The following is a 24471-nucleotide window of genomic DNA, read 5'->3' as shown; positions in this document are numbered from 1 at the left end:
ATTTCTGAGCAACCTATATAAAAATAAGCTGACATCTGTTCACTGCCAGAAGCTCAGAGGACTTGGGGGGTAGTGATTGCTGCATTTATTAGTGGAGAGGATCAGCATTCTGCTAAACTTTGTGATCTGGGGATATATCTTGAGTGTTTAAAAAAAGATTTAACAGTGCAAGAAATCATTTGAGCATCACAACAGCACTAGACTCAACTGGATGCTAAATCAAACTGTTCATGAAAGAAAGCCTAAAGGAGCCTCCATCTCTAAATTTTTTCACCTGACCACAGTAAGGGTAGCGATTATTTTCAATCAAGCATATGTTGACCAGAGTGATGTCTTGTACTATTCTAAACAGCAGTAAAGTTAAGCTTGGACAGCCCGTTGGCGAAAATGCTTTAAGATGAACTCAGCTGTTTTTTGATGGTGTACATGCTGAAAGACAGCCACGTCTTAAGCCATGTGGTGCTTTGCAGCGTATGTTGGAAATAGGGCTTTGATTTGCTGTCAGAAGCAGATGGGCAGCCAGTGCAGTTCCTGGAGCGACTCACTCCATGAAGGAGCAGGTTGCTGCATGCTGCCCTGCATGAGGCTTCCCAGTGGTTCTCTGCCTGCCACAGCCCAAAATAGAGCCTCAACACAAAATTCAGCCTCAAAATGGAAACAGCTATGCAAATAACTATGTTATGGTTAGCATAATGAACAAAAGGCTGTGGTCTCTCAGCTAATTGCATGAACAAGAAGTAATTAAATAAACAAGCAAAACAAGGTGCTGTTGTTACCTGGGAACGCAGAAACAAATTGAATTCCATTTGTTCGGAGGACATTTCTAGGGAAGTGAAATTGCATTTGGCTGGGTGGGACTGTTTCCCTGCCTTTTTTTAATCTCCTAATTTTCTGCTGTATAATCTTGTTGTACAGAAATAAGGGAAAAGTTGCCTAGTGAATGAGCTTGTTTTCAAACCAAAGTCTGCTGGGCTTTTGTGGCAAGAACAAGGTTGAGCTGAAGTCCAGCAAGGAAAAGCCCAGTTCTTAATATGAAAATATTTCTTTGACGATCATGAAATTTAGGTGTTTGAGCATGAAATACACACTGGCTTATGGCTGAGTAGACCAGTTCATCTACTTAGTTCATTTTATCACTCGGTTCACAAATCCCTATTCCTCTTTTAGTCACTAACATTGAAGGGAAAAAAAAAAAAACCACGAACAAAACAACCAAAAAAACCATACTAGAAATTCTTCCTGTCTCCTTTTCACTCTTTTCTTTTTCTGTTTGAAGTTCTGATATTCCCAAGAGGTATGACACGCTCTCATATATGGCACCTGGAGATTTTGTTTGGGATGTTAAAAATTGCATTTCCAGGAGGACTGTGGTATGTTGCATATCCAAAGAGAAAACTGAGCAGTTAATACTTACACCACTCCAAACCACTAAAACCAATTAAGTGCTGGGATTTTTTTTTTTTTTGTGGGAGTGTGTACCCACTGAATGAATGACTTCAGCGCCTTCTCTCTGACTTTCACTGTGGAATATAGCAGTCATCCTTTGGGACTCCAAAGGGGAAAATGGATTCAGGTGAAATCCATAAAAGAGAATTTTGTGTTAGTCCCTGAACTCCAATCTGTTTGGAGTCTTTCTCATCTCTGTTCCCAAATTCTGCACTCCTGATGTATGTAAAGTTCCCTTTGACATTAATGGAAAAGTCAATGACTCCCTCTGGTGATCATTCTCACTAAATTGGACTCACCCCATTAAAAGGCTAATCAGGGAATTCTTCAACCATTCTAGTCCAAAAATAGATATTTAATTTTTTTTTTTTTTTTGCTATATGTGCTTTGCTAAAATGAACTATACTTCCTTCAATGTTTTCCCCCAAAGCCCCTTTGAAATTAAAGGTAAAGTAATTGTTTCTGAAAAATAAAGGAGATCTAGCTGATTCTTAACATGAGCCTCCTGCTCCGTTCGTTTTTTGGTTTTTGGGTTTTTTTATCTAGCAACTTCCTCCTTGCAGTTTGCAGGTTCCTTTGGCTTATGTCAGATTAACAACTTCTGAGCTGATACCAGTTCAGCTTTCCAGCTAGAATACTTCTCACAAACAGAACGATCTGGAGGGTTTACTGGAATTGCTTTGAGGATATTCTTTGTATTAACCCTTTCTTTGCTAGGCTGTTTGCATGCTGCTGTATGAATCTGCATGTTTACTGGATGCTATAGTAGACAGATGTGCATAAAGACTTCTTTGATGCTGTGATTTTTTGAAAGGGTTTTAGGTGTGTTCTTGATGATGAGATTCATGAGTATTTTTATGGCCTTGAAGAGAGAAGCCAACACGGTATTGAGAGCTTATTCATGGTATTGGTTTCATGAACTTGATTTTATTTCAGAAATGTTAGAATAAGACTATTTTTAGCCTCAATTTAAAATCTAAAATCTGAAGATATTTTGAGAAAATGGTGGGATCTGATGTTTTTATCTTTACTATGGCTGTGTTTGCACTAAACCTTTACACGGGGGTCATCAAACGTGTTGATCTTTGCATCAGATATCAACCGGTGTTTGTTAAAACAATGAGCACATCTGTTTAAGTCTGTTTTCCTTTGATCTGCTATATGGGTTTAAACAGTTCTCTAAACCATAATGAAATCTGCTTGTAAGTAATACACTTTGCTTCCTGGAGGAAGCACTGATTTAAATTTACTTAATGTGGGTGGTTTTGTCTCAAGGCCAGCATGTACCTTCATTCACAGTTCCCTAACAGACTGTTTGCGACCTAAGAGGAGAAAAAGCTAATATAAACAATGAGTCTTAACCAATTTAGATTCCCCTCTGGAATAGGTTTGGTCATTCAACTCTCCAGTTGGTCATCCAACTTTGAAAGTCTTTTGACGTCTGATTGGATAAATCACAACTGCTGAAAAGGTAATACAGAAGGTTGTGAGATGGTTTGTTTTCCAAAAAAAAGGGGGAAAAAAAATCCAGAAAGGATTGAGTAATCTGAGTCATCTTTGACTGTGGTTGTTGAATTCTGAGCCTGCAAACTGTAGATTAATATGATCAAATTAACAAAGTTTAAAATAGCTGAGGTTGCTCTTAAGATTGCCTAAACCTTTAAAATAGAACTGAAATTACACAGGCAAAGCTCAAGGATTTTGGAACCAAAATCAATAGGAGGAGTCCCACTGAAGGAATTGGGCTATTCATTCACCCCTGAAATTATGGCAGGGAGGGAAATATATCTCTGCAGGGAAGAGCTTTGGAGGTTAAAAGGAAACATAGCAAAGTTTGTTAAAATGCACCAATTAAGATGTCAGGTCTTGAGGATTTGTAATTCTCCAGACAGCAGAGAAGTTTTAGGTACTAGCTGCAAGCATATCCCAGACTGCCAGCCCCAAGGCTGTTGCTTTTTACTGCTCCAGCCAGTGACATATAGGTGCTTTTAGTCACTGTGGTCCATAAGACCTCTCACTGTGGTGTTTGGAATGCTGCACCCTGCCCCAAGCCGGGAGTGAGGGCCGAAAACATCCTCCTCACGGCAGACGGGCAGGGAGGTGCAGGGAGCGCTGCTACCCACGCCAATCCTTGCCGAAGCAGAGCTGGGTCAGGCATCACCCCGATGCTGACGCACGCTCTCCCCACAGGGCTGAACCTGTGGTGCACCCCGAGATGGGAGAGGTCTGTCATTTCGGGAGGTGGTGGGCGGGTGCCTCTTTAGGGTTATGGGGAAAGCTCCAGGCTCTGTCTGCCTCTGGGAGAAAAAACTGGTAATGAGTCAGAATAAGCTTTCTGGTAGGATAAACCTAGTCATGGCCCATATGGGGGGCACCCCAGTGGGCTGTGATGGAAGGAAGAGAATCCTTTAAGATCTCAGAGAGTTAGAAAAATTATTCACAAAGGCTGGCAGCAGGTCTTTCCCAGTGATGCTGAACCCAGACTTCATTTTGAAAGCCTTTCTGGGTTCTTTGCTCCCATGGTCTGAGGGCTCTCAGTATTTTATTTTTTTGTTTGTTTTCTAAACCACAAGATAACCTAAATGTAAGGTCATTGTAATGACTGGGTAGTAAGTTTGAAGTAAAGCTATCCCAATTGTTCGGATTCTGCCTTGTAACATAATTTTGTAAGATATAGTAATTCATTGCAGGATTAGGATTGATATGCAGGAAACAGTCATTTAAATGGAGTTAGTACCAGAGATCCTTTATCTACAATGGAGGAAAAGTGTAATAAAAACAAGAGACAGAATTTGTGAAGGCAGATTTATAGGAAAATTGTGTAATAATCTTGCTGCTTTCTGAAATAATAACCTCCAACTCCATAACATCTTCCAAATACTTCACAGATGCTAATGCATTCATATTTCCAGTGCACTGTGGGGCTATGTGGTTTAAAATCATGTTTTCAATTTCATAACTAAGAAATCGAGGTACAGGGATGTTGCAAGTTAGCAAAGATGACTCTGAAAGTTTGAAGAAGCCAAAAATAAAACTCTTGTCTTGTAACACCCACCTTTAGTTTTTTAACTTTTAACCACAGTATGACATTTTTTTATTTCTTGTTTCCTGTTTGTTTTCCTGTCTCCTCCTCTGCTTTGGAAGGATTAAAAGATTATGATGAATGAAGGAAAATATGCCCAGGGGAATATTGGTGTGTAAAATGAGATTATCTAAGAAGCAATGAAGAATGAGTTTTATCAATGGTTGAAATTACTGGTGAAATAACAGAATTCTTTACTAGTAGATTTAAGAAGCAATAAAGAGAAAAATACAGTTGTCTAGACTTCCATTCTGTTGTTATTTCTAAGGTTTCTTACTTCCATTTTTTATAAGCATAAAATAGTGTATGTTGTGAGGATGAATGGACAGACATTTTAAAGACAAGTTTGTAAAATCCAAACAAAATGCTCTAAGGTTCATATTTTCACATGCATTTTACTTTCAATATGGAAGGATGACTGAACTATGAAGATCTTCAATTTAACATCAGAAGAAAAATGCTTGACTGAATCTATTTTTGGATGGTGTAGATGTTACTGACAGTTGTCTTTTTAATTCAGATAGGTCTTAATGCCATAGAGGGCTGTGTCTTGAACTGTAACTTTCAGCAAACTTTCGTGTGTAAATCCCTTGACTGTTGTGTATTTAATGGACAAGTAAACTGATAAAGACATTATGAAAATTCCTAGTAATTTCTGCCTGAAGAGAAAAATACAATTTTTTTCAAGAATGTTACGGAAGCTAGCATTTTAGAAATAAAGTCGTGGGATGTGGATCATACCTACATGCTGCTTCAGCATATGGAATTAAGGAAGCCACTTCTATATTTGGTATTAATGATCCAAACTAAAGCCATAAATACTACACCAAGAAGGGGACAGATGTTCTTTCAAGATGGGGACAGATGTTCTTCATTAATTTACTGTTTTTCACACTTAGCCTTGTGAGCTAGAAGTTCTACATTGGAAAGGTTGTATGAAAAATGGAGGAAGATTGGATGAAAAATGGAGTAGACGAGGTAGTTTCTACTGTCAAATAAACTGTTCTTATTGAAAACCTGAATATTTCAGAGTCAAAGCTGAATTTTAATATTTAACATCTACATTCTTGAACTGCTGGAAAAGAGTTGTGCTTAGAGTTTGGGTGTTCTTCTGAAAGACCCCACTTTTTTTGCTGTTGGGTTTTTTTTGGCTAAAATGTAGTTATCTGTACCTAATGTTCAGGGACCACAGTCTCATAATCTTTACTGATGGTATTTGTCCAGAAGTTTGTATCCTCTGTGCTACACTAAAAGCTTGGGGAGCACTTGTAGCTGACAGCACCAGCAGAAGGGGAGTCATCAATCAGAAGAGACTTGGCTACTCACCCTGGGTTGTGGGGCCAGAGCTGTGGCTGCAAAGCTGCACCTCCAGGAGCCGGGCAGGGCAGCTGTAGCCTTAGCAAACTGCTGGGAAGACCCTCAGTTCGTCCTCCCCAGAAGGAACCCGAATCCTGGGTTGCTGGATTGAAATCAAATGAAAACTGACTGCCTATCAGAGAAGATGGCCGTTGCATGAAGGAGAGTGTCGGCTGGTTGAGAGAGAAGCACAGCTGTGTTACTAGTTTTTTCTCATCAGAGAAAAATGTGCAAAGTATGGCCCTGCATGGAGCAGGAGGTGGAGGTGCGTGGGACTTAGAACATTGACCTTGGCACAAGATGAGGCTTTGCTTCTCACCGTGCTGTGGGCTGGAAGGGACAGTCTTTGCAGGCTCACTGTGGTCCTGGGCCAGTTGTCTCCCTTCCTGGGATGTGCTGGCCATGGCATGCACCTTCTTGTGAAACCTCGCTGGGTGCACTCACTTGGAGTGTCGTGTCACTGCTCACACCTGTCACCCACTGCCTGCCGGCAAGAAAGCCCTTCCAAGATGGCTGGTGATTTTCTGGAAATCTTCATGTAAAGTGTTTTCAGGAGAAGTTAAAGAAATATACCAATGCAAAACATATATACTTATTGTAATAAGAAGTGTTATTTCTAATTTCTGCTTCTCTAAAAGAAATACAAATTTCACTCTCTATCTCTGAAGATCTTGTTTTCGAAGGAGGATCTGTGATTGTTCCTGCTGGCAAGACAAGCTCTCCTCAGAGCTCTGGGAACATTCAGGGAAGTAACATCTATTGCGATGGTGCAACTGCTCTCCCACAGTCCTAAAACTTTTGGAGTGACGATTACAAAAGGGGCCAGACAGCCCCATTCATCAGATTTTCATTTGTTGCTTTCAGCTGTTGCACCTTCAAAGATTGTTTGCCATGCCAAGAGTGATTTTTCTGGGATTTGATCCAAAATTCTCCTAATTTCTGGAGCTAGACTGAATTATAGTTAGCAAGTTACTGCTAGATATAATGTGCATCAGAGGGAGCAGGGTTTGCTGCTGTTTCTGTCTTTCCCTCCTGCACCTCAATGGGGCTGCAGCCCCAGGAGATTTCCCAAGTGATTTCCCGAGTCTCAGCCCTGTGTTGTGAGACATGGAGGGAGAGACAAAGGGGGAGTAAGCCCGGAGGTTATGTTCAGCAGCTCCTCTTCTCCTGGTGCATCAGCTCTGTGATGTGGAAGTGCAAGAGAGGGCGAGCCTTGCCGGGGAGAAGTGGAGAAGGCAGCAGAAGATCGAGTTATCAACAAACTTCTCGGACCAGCTGAGGGGTCAATAGACCATAGGGGGTCTACATTTACTTAACCAGGGCCATGCCCTAGTGTTTTCTATACTTCTGTTTATTGTTGTTACTCTCTCCTGGATTCCCTCAGTGTGCCTCCATCCTCCTTGAAGTGCAGTGGCTAAAACTGAACGTCACTCCATATGAGACCTCTCTGGTGGCTGCCCCATATGGCAAAAAAGTTCCTTCCCTTGTGTTACAATATGCTACTTCTATTAAATACCTCCTTTTTTTATTTAGGAGAGCGAAATTCAGCAAAGAGCCACCAGGATGATCAGGAGCTGGAGCACTTGCTCTCTGAGGAGAGGCTGGGGGACTGGGGATGTCTGGAAATGAGGTGGCTTTAGGTACAGAAACTGGAAGAGGAGAGGTGCTGACTGGATGACAAGAGAAACATCCTCCCCAGGAGGACAGGCAAGGTGTGGGACAGGTTGCTCACAGAAACTGTTTGGTCTCTGTCCTTGGAGGTTTTCAAGACTTCCCTGGATGAAGCCCTGAGCAACCTGGTTTCATCTCACAGCTGATCCTGCTTTGCTCTGGGGTTGGAATGAAAACTTCTTGAGCTCCCTTCCAACTTGAATTATCCTGTGATCTGTTTGCTTATACTTTTGCAAGTATTTAATTTGAAGTATACTAAAACTTCCAAATCTGTGTCCTCTCCCCACCTCCCTGTAGATCACTCTCCTAATTTATTTGCTATTTTATTTATGTATCTAATCTTCCTTTTGCAAAGAATATTCTTGTCTTACTGAATTTCATCCGAATGATTTCTGTAGTTCATCAAATCCATTTTGAGTTCTTACCCTATTCTGGAAAGCCCCTCACTTCTGGATCCTCCCCAGAGAGCCTGAGCTCTCCTCCCAGCCACAGAGCAGGTCATGGCAAGTTGCCTTGGTGTGTTCCAGTCCACTAGTGCTTCAATACTAATAATTATTCTCTAAATGTGAATTTCAACTTCTTGTGCAACCACTGCATTTTGACTGAAGCTAGTTTGTGTATGGTGAATGTTGTGTCACCACATCAGGAGTTACACCATCAGTGTCCAAGTCCTGCTGCGCTTCTCCTTGCTGCTGCAGATTTAGTTAGACAGTTTTCCAACAAAGGAATGAAATTTGACCTGAGATGATTTATACTGAGCAGCCTTATTATAAACATCTTGAATTTTTCTTGGCCCATAAAAGGTCTGTCAGGTAACATGACAGGCAATATTATGCTTTTTCTTTGTTATCCTAAGTAATATATTCATAGATACAGATATACACACAAACATGCACATATTCCTGTTTATTTCAGGTGGCCAGGAGCAGTATCAAAACATCTCATAGGCCACAGGACCAGAGGATGGTGACTGGATTTTTAAACAACTTTTCTATTAACTTACTGGTCCCTGCCATTAGACTGGCTATAACTTTCTGAATCTTTCTCTTCTCCCATCTTAAATACTCTTTTGGCCCTTCTCTGGTCCTTTCAGTGTCTTCTATGACTTTCTGAGGATAATTGCTCCTAGTTTAGGTAAATCTGTGATGTCTCCTAAAATGCCATCAAATTAAGTTTCTTAAACTGGGCTGAATACATCAAAACTGCCTTCCACCCAGCTTCTGTTCCTTCTGCATATGCTGTCCAGGTATTCTTTTCTGTTGGTTTCCTCCTTTCTTCTCCTTAGAAAGTATATAATTTCCGTGATCAATCTTACTGGTTTGTGATCACTTTCAGTACGGTTACTTTCTGTTTTCAGATTATCAACCAAGTCTTCCCTGTATATAGGGAGGAAACCTAAAGTAAGTTCTCCATAGGTAATTTTGTTCACCTTATGAAACACTTAAGTTTTCTCCAGCATAACCCTCAACATCAAAGACTTGTATATGTCCTGTCCTACAGTTTTTCCAGTAAATATGAGTAATTAGAAAGACTGGGAATGTGCAAAACACTTTGTAACATGATTGGCTACTGACCTCACAACAGGTGTCTGAAGTAATTATGCACTATTGTCTTCTATCATGGAGGAAGTTAGCAAGAACAATAACAAATATTATTTCTTATATGAATATATTTTCTTGAAATCAAGTAGGTTAATTTAAATAAACAGGAGAAGTGAAAACATTCTTAATTATTTTTAAAGGCAATTATAAAGTGACTAGGAGTCCATGTCAGAACTGAGATTGCTGAGAAGGGAAGGGAGATGGATGAGTGGAGAGCAGGTAACATGGAGCCTCACCTCCCTCCCTCCCTCCCTCCCTCTCACACCATTAACCAGCCATCCATATCATGGGTAGCAGATGGCAGGAGCTGTGCACAGCAGGTCATTCCCTTTCCCCCTTCCTTTGCCCCTCCTGCCCGTCAGAGTTGTGTCCCATGGTGACTAGATGGGGAAGTCTTTCATGTGTGGGACATCGATAGCTATCACAAAAGTGGTGTCGTGATAGCAGAGTCTTGTTGCGATGTTACTCATATGCATTTATCTTTTGGGAAGAAGAAGAAAAAAAAGGGCATGTTTGGTACATCAGCAATAGCTGATGCAATTTTTGGTTCTCCTTTACCATATTAGGAAGATGTTCTTTGTTAAACTCTCTTTTTCACAGAACCTCTGTGTCAATGGTATTAAGTGCCCAAGTGTATTTGTGTTTATTATGGTGGAAGTGCATGCACAGACTGAATTCTTTTCCCTTTTTTTGAGGGCATATGTTTTGGGAACTGAAAATTCTGATTGCTTGAACCCTAATCCCAGTTCTCCCTCCTACTGTCTATTTTCTGGTCTCAGATACTCACTTAACCTTTTTCCTTTCCTTGGTTCCTTCCTCTTCAGCACAGGGGTATGCAACTTTAAGTATTTCTCCTGGGGATTTCATAATTCATTAAAAAATTTCAGCACTTTGAAGACATAAAATATTTATATCGCAGATGCTAAATATTTTTACAGTGGTGCAAGGAAAAGCTTGGTTTCTGAATTTGAATTTATTACCTTCCGTAAAATTAATGTTCTTTCTGTACTGCATTTCAGTACCTTAGTCATTCAAACATTAATGAATGCAGAACTGAGCAATGGGTTTTGCACTGCTGCCCTTCTGACTGGGCATTCATGCAGTTATGGGAAATTCTCGGTCTCTGATGGTCTGCTTGATTTATTATTGACTTAATAAATCAAGTCACCTGTATTTAAAGATGATTTAGCTTAAGCCTAGATCCTCCAAACCTTTGACGTCTGTTAGCATATGGTACCATACTGCCTTACTTTACTCCTTTCAGGAGTGTGTTCAAATAGCACTGCAGTATGTTTTCTTGATTACCAGACGCTTGGGGATGCTGCATCTGGCATGGAAATGCCTTCTCTTTTACTCTTCTCTTGAAAAGCAGAGGCACAACCTCCTGCCATGGATTCTCATTCAGGAATCCCTCCAGGCAAAACAACGTAGGCACCACAGTGACGGGCATGGCTGGACCATCCAGAATTCAGTCTGCTTGACACACAGAAAAAAAAGCTCATTAGTGCCAAGTAGTGAAATATCCCAATTCTTATGTCCAGCAGACCAGCTGGAGCGGTGTTTGCTACTGGCCTTGCACTGAGAGTGTGCGTCCATCACATGGAGGAGGACTGTTTTGTAGCAAGTTGCAGAGGATGAGGTAGAAGACAGTGAAACAAAGCTGAACTTTCTATTAGCTAATGCTGTCAAAATGTAGAGCCCTGCGCATCACGAAGGAGAAGCAACTAACTTTGAAAACGAGATGAGGAGGAGAAATTAACCAGATACAGGAAAGCTTAAGAATTACTGAAGCTGAAGGAAGGGATGTGTGCACTTGCATTTCAAATTACGAAGGAAATAAGAGACAATTAACAACATTAGGCAGCCACCAGCCTGTCTGGCAGTGCTTGATAGTCAGTCCAAAGGATGCCAGCCTGCCCTGACAGTAACAGGAAGTAATTACCTAGTCTGTCACCAGCCAGGTTTCAGGCTACAAAAGGTAAGAGCAAGAGCCATATTTCTAAGAACAGTTGCACTTTTTGGGGTTGTTTTGAGCATTGGTGCTAAATTCCTGCTGCTGCTGCTGCCAAGAACCAGCAATACATATTCTTGCTGTTGTTAAATTACTGATACATTAATTGCTATCTATTCTGGATGCTGTAGTTGCATTTTTTCATGCGTGTTTATTGCCTTTTGTTGCTGCCTGCCAAAGATACTGCGGGCAGATCCTATGTCTGATGCTTTGTTTTAGTTGCTTGGCTACTTAGCTTTTGCTGAGGTGTCACAGATGCTTTCTTGATGAGTGTCCACACAAGGAAATATGTAAAAGATGCTGGTGAATGCTGTGCTTGCTTACTTCTGTTGCTTTTGCTAGAGATGCTACAGTATGCTTACCTCGCTTTGTTACTACAGACTATCTGTACAATAGGTACACTGTACCTACAGAAGGTAGACTGAAACCTTTCATTTACACAGCAGGGTCATGGTTAATACCAAAGGTAATATTCTGTATCTTTGTATGCAAAGGAACTGTTGTTGGAAGGAGATGGTGGGCAACTGCCTCACTTAATTGCAGTGCATTCTTTTCTGGTAATTGTTACAAAGAAAATGTATTTTTCCTGTTGTATTGCCAGATTTTCCCCTTCCTCTCTCCCTGTGAAAGTCTCCAACAGAGAGAGATTCAAATCTCAAAACTTAATTGGGTTGTTGACTTCAAACTTATTCCCTGCCAAAAACTGAAAGTAACCAATATTTCTTCTGCTCTCTGCATTTTCTGTTTATGCTGCATAACTTTATCTCTTTACATCACCAGCACTTGTGACTAAATTGTTTTCTTGTGCTCACAGTTTGAAACCTTGTCTAAAGTCTCTGAATAAGCTATGTTTCCTTCCAGACAGTCCAAAAATATTTAATCAGCAAATAAACAAAAAATTACTTTTAACAGCTGTTTTACTTCCTTCTTTAATGTTATTGCAAGCCTTTTCTTAATTATTCTTGCCTTTTGGCAGTTGCGGTGCATTAATATTTACAAGATGAGATGTAGTTTTCTGTTTATATTAGCAGTCCTCTGTCTGTGAGATCTGGACCAACCAGAATGCAGGATATCCTTTCTCATCGATTCATCAGGTTCATAATGTAAGATACAGTGATAAATGCTATGTTGTCACTCTATGGATGTACAGTCTGTTGCCGTGGTGTTATCTACGGGTGTCATGTCGCTGAAATGACAAAAAAAGTTTGTAACTTGTCCGCCCTCTTTTGGGATTATGTGTGCGCGCATTCGTGTATCGTGCCATGTGGTTAGCATCTGTTGGCTGTATGGTGTACATACAGGACGTGGAGGGATTGCCAGCAGCAGTCTCACTCAGGGGGAGCTTTGACTTCTGTTCCTGATGTTTTTGTTTGCTCACTTTTCCAAAGTGAGAAACCGTGTAAACAGCTCGGTTTGCACAGTTTCACCCCCACAATGTGTTGTGCTGCCCTTCCTGTTAATCTGTAGGCTTTGCCTAGCTGGGGAGCACACCGTGTTCGCAGAGACACTTTTGGGGAATTAGAGGTAATGCTGATGGTGCTTTGAATTTTCATCATTTCTGTGACAGAGGCATATCTGCTGTGCATGTGAGAGCAAACCTGGTGATCCATATTGCAGCGTGATAAGGACGACAGCCAGTCGTTCAGATTTCACTAAGCATAGTATTTCAGAGGAGCTGTAGATTTCTCCTGATTTCTGTCATAGAGCTGCCTCCTTGGAGCATTTCTGCCAGAGAGGGGCCATTTTGTTTATCAAGCTTTAGAAGCTTTTAAAATGTAAGTATACCACAAACCTATTTCCATTATTTCAAAAGCCAAATATATTAGGAGCTAAAAAAAATTCTTTCACTGTAGGAATTAAAATGTAAGCAAATAATGAGGATTTGGCTGGTCCACAGAACATTAAAAATCTTACAGGGAGAAAATAATTAATTTTTCAGCCAGAAGTGTTGTATCTATGTGTGCTCCAATTTATTGTTGTCATGGTGACTAATGCACATTACCATAACTAGGCATGGGGCTTTAATAGGTGAAAAGTTATAAAATGTTAAAAATTGTTAAAAATTACTATATTCAAGCCACTCAAAAACAGGCCCTTTTTTTTGCCTGCAGCATGGAGGGTTTTTAACTTGACATTTTTATAAAAAGATGAGGCAGGTGTTAGATTTTATAGAAGTTGTACTGAGATTACTCCTTACCTGTGACTACCTCTGCATCCAGGTCCTTTTCATGTGAGTCAAACACAGTTCTCAGAGAATGGGATAAGATGGAAGAACGTGCAACAATTGTAAAAAATTACCTAATAGCAGTAATCTGCTTCTGTAGCTTATTTGACATCAGGATCTGACCCTTTCTAGAGCACATCTGCCCATTTTCAGGGTTATGAAGCACTGCAAGAACATGAGATATTGGTCTTTAAGGCTATGAACTTTATGGTTAAAAGTTGTCACTGTAAAAGGATTGAACCTTTACCACTCTGGCACCTGACTTGAGACCCTTTTGTGATTGTAAATTCTTTATCTGCAAAACGTGGAGAAAAAAAATCTTCTTTCTGAAGGTGACTGAGGCAGAGAGAGGAAAGGCACTGGTTAAAGGCATGGGGAGGTTAGAATACTAAAACACAGGCAGTACAGCAAAAACCACGTGATAAATTGCACAGCTGTCTGATGAGTTGTAAGGTTAGATGAGGACTAAATTATCTCTTGCCTTTCTACTTCATCAGAGAGATAAAAATTCCATACGTATATTGTGTCATAAAATATACATAAGCTTAAATGTTTGATTATTTGTTATAATTGCAAATTAAATATTCAAAGCAGAAAATCCTTATCCTATCATCTCTATTTTTAAAAATTAAATCAAACATCATAGTTAGTCCTGCATGGCAATTTACAAACATTTCTATACTGCCTGAAAGTGTTTTAGGTGCTTATGAAGGCCCTGAGTTGTTCCACACCAATTCCTCAGATTTAGAACTACTTGTAATTCAAATTTTCTACCTCAGACTTGAGACTTGTAGTTTCAAGTCTTCTGTAGGTCAGAGATATTCCTACTTTGTATTTTACCTGAAGTTAATTGTCATCATCACATCCTAAATCTCAGAATTTCAGTATCTGACTAGAGTCAGTCAGCTGAGGAGCTCCTTTTCTCCCTGTAGAGGCTTTTAGGCCCAGATTTATGAAAGTATTTAGCTGTCTAAATTTTGTTTAAAAGCCTTTCTTCCATTAGAAAAAAAGAAAAAAGGGGGGGGGGGCGGGGAAGGAAAATAAATTGCTTGGGAATATGTAGTACGAAATACACTTCTAAACATCTTCATGGATCTGGGCTTTGGAGACTACCCTGTTATAACTCATCTAAATAGGTAATGAATACTAGCAATAGTATGGTTAAAAAATCTAAGGAGAAAAAATGAAATCTAAGAACAAAAGGAAAGGAGACCAGAAACCACTTCTGCTGAATATTAAAAAAACACTTATGATACAGTTACAAAAGAAAATTTCATGGCTATATATAACATGTCTTCTTCAGCCATCATAATAATCTATACCTATGATATTCAATTTTATGTAGCTTTTCTTAGCAGCTGCTCGCTGTACAAGACACGCTGAAATACATGAAAGGTCTTCAGGTGCAGTGGTCTGTCAGGAACAGCAGAAATCCTGTATCTCTGCCTTCCCTTAACCTCAGATATATTACATGTTTAGATCATCCTACAACAATCCTATCAATTCTGTTTTGTCTAATTCAAAAGAAGCAAGTACTAGGATGATTGTATATGTTTATAGAGCAATTAATGGATACAAATGAATGGTGTCCACACAGTCCCTCTCTAAGTGTCTTATACACTAGTTTTATTAGCCTGGTTAAAGATTATTTCCCATTTCCTCATGGCTGTTGCTTCCTAACTCCTTTATAAAATTGATCCAATATGAGAGGTAGTCACTGCTTCTCTTGTTACTGTCCTTCATTTACAGACAGAAACAATACTATCTCCATGGTTTTAATATCTTTCCTGTAAAAGGGGGTCAAATTGTAAAATGATGCACTCATTTCACTCCTTATATACCCTGCTTAATTTGTCAGTACTGTCCATTTTCTGCATGCAAGGAAAGTCACCTGCATACCAGTGCAACAAAAGGGTTTGAAGTGCTCCCCAGGGTCACTTATTCCATAGAAATTCTGGTCCTACCTCATGGCCATCCTTGTGCCTCCTCAGTGGAACAACCGATGGTCAAAAGATGTACTTTTATAACTTCTCTGTCCTGGATTAACTCCTGTTCCATTGTAATAACCTTTTGCTAAATGGATAGGATGTACCTCCTGAAATCTGCTTCCTTACACAGAACATGCAAAGTGTATCTTTATTAGTTAAAAAAAGGGACTATTTCAAGTGGTCTGTTAGCTATGGCCTTGAACAGTTCGTAAGAGACAGTTGAGCACACTGTGACAATTTATGATGGGTGCAATCCATCTTCTCTTGTAGTCAAATACAGGCTTCGCTAATAAGGATGCAGATCCTTGCCCCTTGAAATATGAGTTAAACATTATTTTATAAAGAGAACTGCTTCTTAAAGAAATCAAATTCCCACTTCAGATTAAATATGATAGAAGGTTTTTATACATTAGTGGTCAGAAGGATTCATTTCTGTGGATACAGAATGTTCCCAAATGGGAGCAATTGCTCCTGCTGCTTTCCTTTCAAAATCTGAGGTTGAAGTCATATCCATAGCATATAGGCAACTTAACTAGGCAAAACAGAAATTACAATACTGTATAATTTGTAAATGTGCTAATAGTGCCAACATTAAGTAGGTTTGACTTGTTTTATGATGCTCACTTGCTTGAAGTTGCCATATCAGCAGGGTAATGTTGATGTTTCCAGATTTATCTCTTGCTTTTCATTGCAGAGTTGTGCAAATGTGTGTCATTTCATTATTTTGTGACACATGAAAATGATGTACTTTACTTGTTTTGTTTACTCTGTCTTGATTTAATTAGTAGGATGTGATAGTTTGCCAGACTTCTGAATGTCTTCAATAAGAATTTTTCATGTGCTTTTGATGCTTAACTTCTTTTTGCTTTAAAAGTCTTAACTTCTAGCCATATTCTGTGTGAAATGCTGATGACAATTCCTTGCCAGCTTCAACACATATTTTAACAATATGACATGCATAGAAAATACACAGAGATAAGTGCAGGTAAAGAAAGAAGTAGCATAATCCAAATTGAAATAATCATATAGGAGAAGGTAAAATAGTTTGAGAGAGAACAAGCAGGGGAGGAAGGAGGAACAGGAAGGAGAAATCTGATCCCCAAAAGACAGTGGGTAGGAGACAAGAATTCAGAGACAGACCAGACCAGACAGGGTAGGGGAGAAGCGGGGCTGGTGACAGAGGGAAGAGGGCTTGGGAAGAGGAGAAGGACTTCATCCATGGGTCATTTTCAGTTAAAGTGAGCTGATGCTGGTTTGGTAGCATCCCTGGTGTTGAGGACATGGGCAGCATGGGCACATGTGAACCAAAAGTCAGAGAGATCACAGTTAAAAAATTAATAAACTCAAAATAATATTTTTTTTGCATGGGCCTGCAAGGTGAAAGGTGCCCCAAAGGGCCCAGAGGTCAGTCCAGGTCAAATAAAGCCCTGTCCAGAAATAGCAATGGCAAGTGAGACATAGACCAGCACTGCCATGCCGGGGGCATTCCTATACCGATGCCTGTGTTGGCTCTTTTTGGAAGGGAGAAGAGTGTCCTGCGAAGGGATTTGTCAGCCAACTGCAGTCCTACCCATGTTCTCTGAGGGCTTTGAGGAAAGAGGGGAGATGACAGCTCAGGAAGGCAATCTTCTATATCAATAAGAATGATGAATGTGGAAGGGCAATGTTAGTAACTCTACAATGAGACATCAAGAGAAGGTGATAAAAGTAAATATTCATAAAGAGATTAAAGAATGCCTTATATGTTTGAAGAATGTATAATAAGTTTTGAGATCAAAGCAAAGTCTCAGTTATTTAACCATTTAGGAAAGTTAGTTATTGGTTATGTGTGGTGGATAATGGAAGACTTATTAACTGTGTAGAAGAGCTTGTAAAACACATAGTGGAATTTGTGAATGGCATTTTTGTGCATCTCATTATTTTTTTCAAGTGCTCTCATCCTCATATATGTATTGTAAACAGTTATTTTTAAGGAATATTTCCGATGCCTAATGATTTTATTCTCAAAGCAAATAGATTTAATTAAAGCCTCATTAAACACTACAGTAGATGACTTTGGATTACAAACTAAATAATGAAAAAAGTTGTAGAAGTTGTATTCCCTTATTTTAGTAACATTGCTCTATGTGTAGAAAATAAATTATTGTTAATTGAGCACAACAGTGGAGCTACTTTATAGCAAATTTGCCTGCAACTTCTCTTATATCTTGAACAACTGTGATTTTCAGACAGGAGACTGGGGAGAGCCTTCAATTACCTTGCGACCTCCAAATGAAGCCACAGCATCAACACCTGTACAATATTGGCAACATCATCCAGAGAAACTCATCTTCCAGTCATGCGATTATAAAGCATTTGTAAGTGTTGATAAATTTAGTGGTTTGTTTTGGTGTAGATATATTAATCTTAAATTTTGATAGGCTGTTGGGTTTTTTCAGTTATATTTTGTCAGTGACTTTTGATGAGACAGGCCACTTCTGAAATAATGTAAGTGTAATAAATGAGAAACAAGGATGCACAGTACTTTTTGCTATGAATTTTGTGATATATTGCAGTCCATGTAGCAATAGTGTTAGAGAAATGACAGCATGAATAAGTGGCTAAGTGTTGTAGAAGTGACAGTGAAGGCAAACACTCCAACTTCTCATCTGTCACAAATCCCTGTCTAGTACTTACGGAAAAATAATAAAACATAATATGGGATTCTCATGCCTACCTTAATGCTGCGTGCACAGCAGTTAAAGTATTGCCTTGCCTGAGTTTTATACACCTGTTTTGGGGGAAGGGAACTAGGGAAGATGGAGATCATCAGGGTCCTGAAGCAGTGTTTTTTGTCCATGGGACAACAGCACATTCAAACCTCTCCCAAACTGATGACTACTTGCAGTACCAGTAAGAGTCAGTTCCTTCAGAGCAGGGCATATTTATTTTTACCTCCGGATAGCTGTAGCTGATCCCATCCCTGGAGAAATGGAGCTTCCCTCTACAGCTAAAGATGATTAGTATTCTCTGGCTGGTATAAACACTTGTGAAGGAGAGGAAGATCTCATGAAGTATAGGAAGTCATACTGGAAGACTTTGTTTTTTAAAAGAAAAAACGTTTTCTGAATTCTTGAGTTCCCTGTTAACAGGGCAGAGGGGCTGGTGCTTTTATGGAGATGAAGAGGTGCCTCAGCCCATCTATTTAAACTCACATTTCCCCTTCCAACTCTGCTAGAAAGCACTTTTAAAGTTGCTGAAGGTGCTTCCCAGACCACTGTGGCCTCTTCGGAGGTGGCCACCTAATGAAGCAAAGTTGACTTATTTTACAAAGGAAAGGAGCTCAGTAGTTGCAGTGCCTTTAGCATAATAGTTGAGGGTTAACCACTTGTCCAGGATGTGGGTTTTAGATCCTCTTCACCTGAAGAAGCTTGGATCCTTAGTGCTTTTTAGGATAATGCTCTGTTCACCAAACACTGGAGCATTTTGGGGGAGAGTTGGGAGCTGATGGACCTGATCTAAAGCATATCTGAAAAGGTAGGAGATAGGACTAAGTGCAAGTGAGAGCCTGGCTCACACGGAGGAGGGGCAGAAGGGGTGTTACAGACCTGTCTTGCTGGAGCACATCTGCATCTTCCATCAGACCTTCATGGAGTAGAAATTGCCGTGAATGCAGTGATTGTCCCTAGACAGTAACTAGAATTTCTGCCTTCCTCTGCAAGTGGAGTCCCACTCACCTGCTCTCAGTCTTGCTCTCCTTCTGTGCAGCACCTCAAATTGAAAAGGAAGCTTTGTAACTTACAGTTCTTTAAATATTTTCATAGTTTTCAGTAAAGTGAACAGGTGTATCTCAAGAGTGCCTTCTATCTCATTACTTGATCCAGCAGTAAATTCATAATCAGGTGTAACCTCTGTAGTAGGTTGGAAGGCTTGTGCATCGTTAAAGAAATGAAGTTGGGATCACCAGGAATATCCAAGTTACTGGTGATTAAGGAATCGCCAAATCAAAATATCCAAGTTATTGCTGATTAAGGATACATCTTCCTTTCCTAAGGGTCATGCATCACTGCACTGACTCAGCTCCCTGAGCTGTAATGACCTCAGCCTTAGGGAGTAAAACCCTGGCTTGGAAGTTACAACGGGGGCAGTTTTCATTGTATGCCACATCACTCAGTTGAACTGTTGGATGTCCTCTGTGTTTCTCCCACATGCTCTGGGTCTTTGAAAAGGAACATTTCCAAAAGTACAGCAAGTCAAAGGAAAACAAAATTCCCTCCTAGAATTTTGTATTTGTCTGACAACTAAATTGGACAGTGCCTCTGTGATTTGTTTGTCTATTCTGCAGTCCACCCTGGGAAGCATTTCTGAATGCCTGCAACTGAGACTTTTTGCTGCTGTGCAGATGGGACAAGAGCTGCCTGCGTCTTCTCTTTCTGGCTCTTTTTCTGCCATAAGCTCAGAAGCACTGCTTTTTTTCCCTGATGCCTGACCAAATGGTAGCTTTCAAGGAAATACCAATTTGTTGTGCCACAGTCTATTAAAAAAAAAAAAAAATTAAAAATTGAAGAAATTAATTGCATCCTTCTGAGAGAAGGCTAAGGATACCAAAGGTGTCAGACAGCAGGATCCAGAGAAACATACAGTTTAACTCAATATGCTTTAGTTTAATTTTCTAATTTCAGAGTTTGCTTTATATTTGTCATTCTTCTTCAAGGGCAATATCAAGCTATCCCATCAAATTAATGCCCAAAGCCCTATTCATGTCACCACTGAGCCCCCAGCTGGACTCGCAGCTGCTTGCTTTATGAATCTTTAACATCTGCACTCCTCCAGGAATGCCCTTCATTCATTTCTTTCTGCTTGTGCTTATCTGGTAGTGTTGGTGTTGTGCACCCTTCCGTTTATAATGCCCTGAAAAGTGTTTCTCAGTAATTACCATGTTGGCTACTGTCTACATTGAAATATTTATGCATTTTCTTGCAGGTCAGAGACTTCTGCAGTACACAGTGTGAACTAAAGGCTTTAAAGAAAATATTTCAGTTTAGGTCAGGAGACCGGAGAGTTGAACCAGTACACTTTCTCTTCAGTTCCAGCTTGCGTTCAGCTGTAACTGAAATTTTTTTTATAGGTTCTTGTTTAAGATGAAGCTGATTCATTATCTGGTTGGGTCAGCTTAGAGTGTTTCCAAGGGGAGTCAGTGTGGTAGAATGAAAGGAGTCAGACAGTGGTGATGGGCTACAGCATCCTCTGGGAAGAAGCTCCTGCCCACAGTGCTTTCTCTCCTTCTGCAGCTGACCTACCCTGTTCCCACCAGTGGCATGACTTCTCTTTAGCTTCTGTGTTGCTCACTTAGGACCAAAGACTTACGAGAAGCCATGGCATTGCGCTTCAGTGAGAATGCAAAGAGAGACATCTCTGTGCCTGGGGAGGAGAAGACAAGGGGTGGCTTGCTGTCCTCTTTCCCCAGTTAAGCCAGACTTACATGTGACACCATACAGAAATACAGAAACATCCTGTTTGCACAAAGCTATATGAACATGTGCACATCCACAGATGTACATGCCTGTAGCTTCTATAGGAGAAATGCAGAGTGTGGTTCTCACACAGCCCTGTTAGCCCTAACGAGACCGCTTGCTGCTAGGTGAGAATGGCAGGGATGATGCAGCCAGCTCCATCCCTGGAGGAGCAACACCATAGAGATACTCAGAGAGATACTGAGACTGCAGAGGAACAAATCCAGAGGAGCAGAGCCTGCTGACAGGGTTCAGAACAGCTCAAACTGCACATGCCAGCAAATGACATTGTGAGGAAGAGGCAGATGGGGAAGGGGATGTGTCAGTGAGGCACTCACTGCCCTGTGTACCCTTGGAGATGAGCAAGCTCCTCTGTGAGCACTGTGGCTTTCAGTGAGCTGAGCCAGGACCCAGCACCAGCACCCTGCTGCTTCCTCTCACCCAGCCCTCCTTCAGATCAGTAAAGGCTTCAAAATAATATTCCAGGGTCAACCTTTTCTTAGGAAAAAATAATGGCTTAAACTAGTTTTCAGTTCAGATTTATTTTCTCTGCTGATGCTGGGCTCTGCTATCTGCACATAAATTAGTTACAGATTGAGTACACAGAGGTTAACATCGCTGCTGGCCTTCATGTCCACATGATTGCACACATAGGAACATGAGTTTGGCAGATGGCAGCTAAAAACAGCAGATTCTCCATTTTTTAATCAAATGGCTTTTTTTAAGATGGAATCTGTAGTATTTGTTTGTTGTTTGAATGGCTAAGGTAATAAGCTAGAAGACTTTCAGATATCGTTTCAAAGGGCTCCATCCGATTCAATACACTTGTTGCTGTGCATTCCTGTTTCATAAGTTGATTAACACACTGGTTTAAATGATTTATCAGAGAAATGCAGAGTAAAAAAACCTGAAGAGATATATTAAGTTGACCGCTACCACTGTGGGGTTTTAGGCATTTTTACTGCATTTCTGCAGATGTTTGTCTATTTTGGAATTTTAGTTAAGTTTAATGACTTTTTATTTTAGTATTTAGGTTCTATGCTGGTAAAAGAGTTAAGAGGCACAGAGTCAACACAGGATGCATGTGCAAAGATGAGGGTAAGTTAGTAAACCTACTCCTTTCTCTATTATCATAATATTAAATCATATCAAGTTGTGATTACTTGTACTGTGCCCTTTTTGCTTTTATAATGTTCTGTTACCCATTTGTTTTCCATTGCTACACTGGTATTCAGTAGGAAGTTTATTCTGCCTTTTATCTTAATTTCAATACCAAAATTTAAATGTCGATTTTTATTTTGTGTGTTGTATCTAAGAAAAAAACAAATTTGTGCGTTATGTTTTCTCTTGAATCTTCAAGTATGTTTCAAAGTTCTTTCCACACACTTTAAATGTGCCCACATCACATTGCTTTTATAAACAGAATTTATAGCTCATATATGATAGTCTAGATTGAATTTACTACATGAAAATATGTACTGGTAAATATATTAACATGTTACCGAAGCCACTGGTTTTTACATATGGTCTAATCCTACAGTCACATAATCCTATGGATGTTTTTACTCACATGAGTATTCCATTAATTATTGCTTATTGATTGAAGGATGAAAAGGGATCTAATTCAGTTTCACCTGATGGTGGAAAAGCAGTTAGGTTTCCTTCAAACTGGTAAGAATGTGTTTTTCTATGCCTCTTTGATTTGATACTGGTTTGTAGAAAATTACAATGAGGCTCGGCCTATCACCAAGAAATATGCTGCTGCTGGAAACTCAGAACAAGCCACAGGCCAGCTACATGATTTATTCCCAACTGTAGCTGTAATAGGAACACACCTGTTCATAGAGATGGTGAACATATCATGGTCTGGCATGATTAATTAATGAAGAATATAATTGTTTGGTAATCTACCAAATGTGTAAAATTACAGATGAATGAGTGAAATCCTTTCTTCTGTGGATCATAAGACTTTTATGCATGATGCCTCTGAGCACTAGATGTAGCATTCAGATCAATTAGAAAGCTGGAAGATGTGTAAAATTCATGCAGTCAGACAACCATTTCCTGTTAGCTACATATCTGCAACACACAGGCTGGTTTTTTTGTACAAGCTGTTTTAGCTAAGGGCTGGCAGTAATTCACGTTTACTAGATTGCCTGAAGATCTGTGGCTTTTCAGCTAGTTACATGCTAATCATTCCTTACCTGGGCTTAAACTCTAAAAAAAAACCCAACAACTTGACACGGAGGGATCTACAATCACATACATGTGTTCTGGGGAATTAATTGAGGCTGCAAGCGTACTATCTTGCAATCCAGTTTTCAGACTGTCAGACTTAGAGTTAAACTTTTTAGGCATATGTCTGTGCAGATCTTAGGGCAAAATTTGACACCATAGTAGCAAATGACAACTTCAGTAAGTTATTTGACTGAACCAGGAAGCTTAACATCAAAAAAGTCACTCTAAATAATTTATAGCCATTTTAAGATTTTTTTAAAGTAATACATTTGGCAAATTTAAATCATATATGATTGATAGGATTATATATCAAAATTATATATCATGTATATATATCATATAGTATATATACAACATCGTGTATATATTATGTATATATACTTAATATATATATTACATGTATATATGTATATATACATAATATATATGATAGTGTGTATATATATACATGTATATATATTTGATATATTATTATATATCAAAAATATATATTGTGTATATCAAAATTATATGCACAATAATCATATCGGTATGATTATATATCAAGAATATGAAAACTTAAGAGGTTGAAAAAACTTTAATTTAAAGTACAATTTTTCTATAAAAATAGTGGAGGTGCACTAGTAGTGTATAGTGCCATACAGGGCACTTATACAATACAGTGATGGAGTTTATATACATTTATTTTATATATTGTCTTTTGAAACCGTTGCACTGCAAGAATGTTTATTTTCTAGTTTGAGGGGTTTTTATTGCAGAGGTTTGAATAAAATAGTTTTTAATCAGAATTTCATCTATTCTTTATACATAGTCCTTTTAATTATATTTCTATTCAAGTCAAAAGCAAAAAACATTGACTTAATGGGAACAGATTATTATTTTAGCATAAGTTTCCCAGTGAGAAAACTGTATCTTTTTATAAAACTTTCTCCCTCTGGTTGTGTTCTGAAAGTTGAATTGGGAGTCCAGGTTGTCCCAAGTTCATCCTGAAGTCTTGCTGTAATGTTCGTTATTGTATTTAAGTACCACTGGGTTGTCGTGGAAGATGTGGCTTGTTTTATAGTTACATTTTATTTTAAATATACCAAAAGGGACATTTCACTTACAAAAAAGCAAAAAGCTAGATATGTTCTTTGACTGCTTCTCAGGTACTGAATTCTATCCGCTTGTCCAGTGCCTTTAGAGTCAGTAAGATTTTCACAGAGGGTTGTACTAGTGTGATAGAGCAACATTTTTTAATTTTAGTATTTGATTTTTTTTCCCATTGATATATTTCAAATCTCTAGCATGCTGCAATCTGAAACATGGAGGGGAGGGGAGTACATCACATATAACCTTGTACCATGCTGAGGTCCTTCCCCA

The 24471-nt window shown here is 39.4% G+C and overlaps 1 protein-coding gene across 7 annotated transcripts in view; it reads left to right on the top strand.

The window, feature by feature from the left end:
- ANKS1B (ankyrin repeat and sterile alpha motif domain containing 1B) overlaps window positions 1–24471 on the top strand; it is a 446786-nt gene that overhangs the window by 399111 nt on the left and 23204 nt on the right. For 5 of the 7 annotated variants that reach the window (XM_074870829.1, XM_074870835.1, XM_074870830.1 and 2 more), the window contains 2 exons: window positions 17608–17736; window positions 21898–21969. In XM_074870829.1, the coding sequence (XP_074726930.1) occupies window positions 17608–17736; window positions 21898–21969 (201 nt within the window). Of the gene's footprint in view, window positions 1–12195; window positions 12271–17607; window positions 17737–21897; window positions 21970–24471 lie in introns of all 7 variants that reach the window. The other 2 variants (XM_074870833.1, XM_074870834.1) reach the window with 1 other exon arrangement.

The sequence above is a fragment of the Strix uralensis genome, chromosome 5, assembly GCF_047716275.1.
Source record: "Strix uralensis isolate ZFMK-TIS-50842 chromosome 5, bStrUra1, whole genome shotgun sequence".
NCBI lineage: Eukaryota > Metazoa > Chordata > Aves > Strigiformes > Strigidae > Strix > Strix uralensis.
This window is presented reverse-complemented; position numbering and strand designations above follow the sequence as displayed.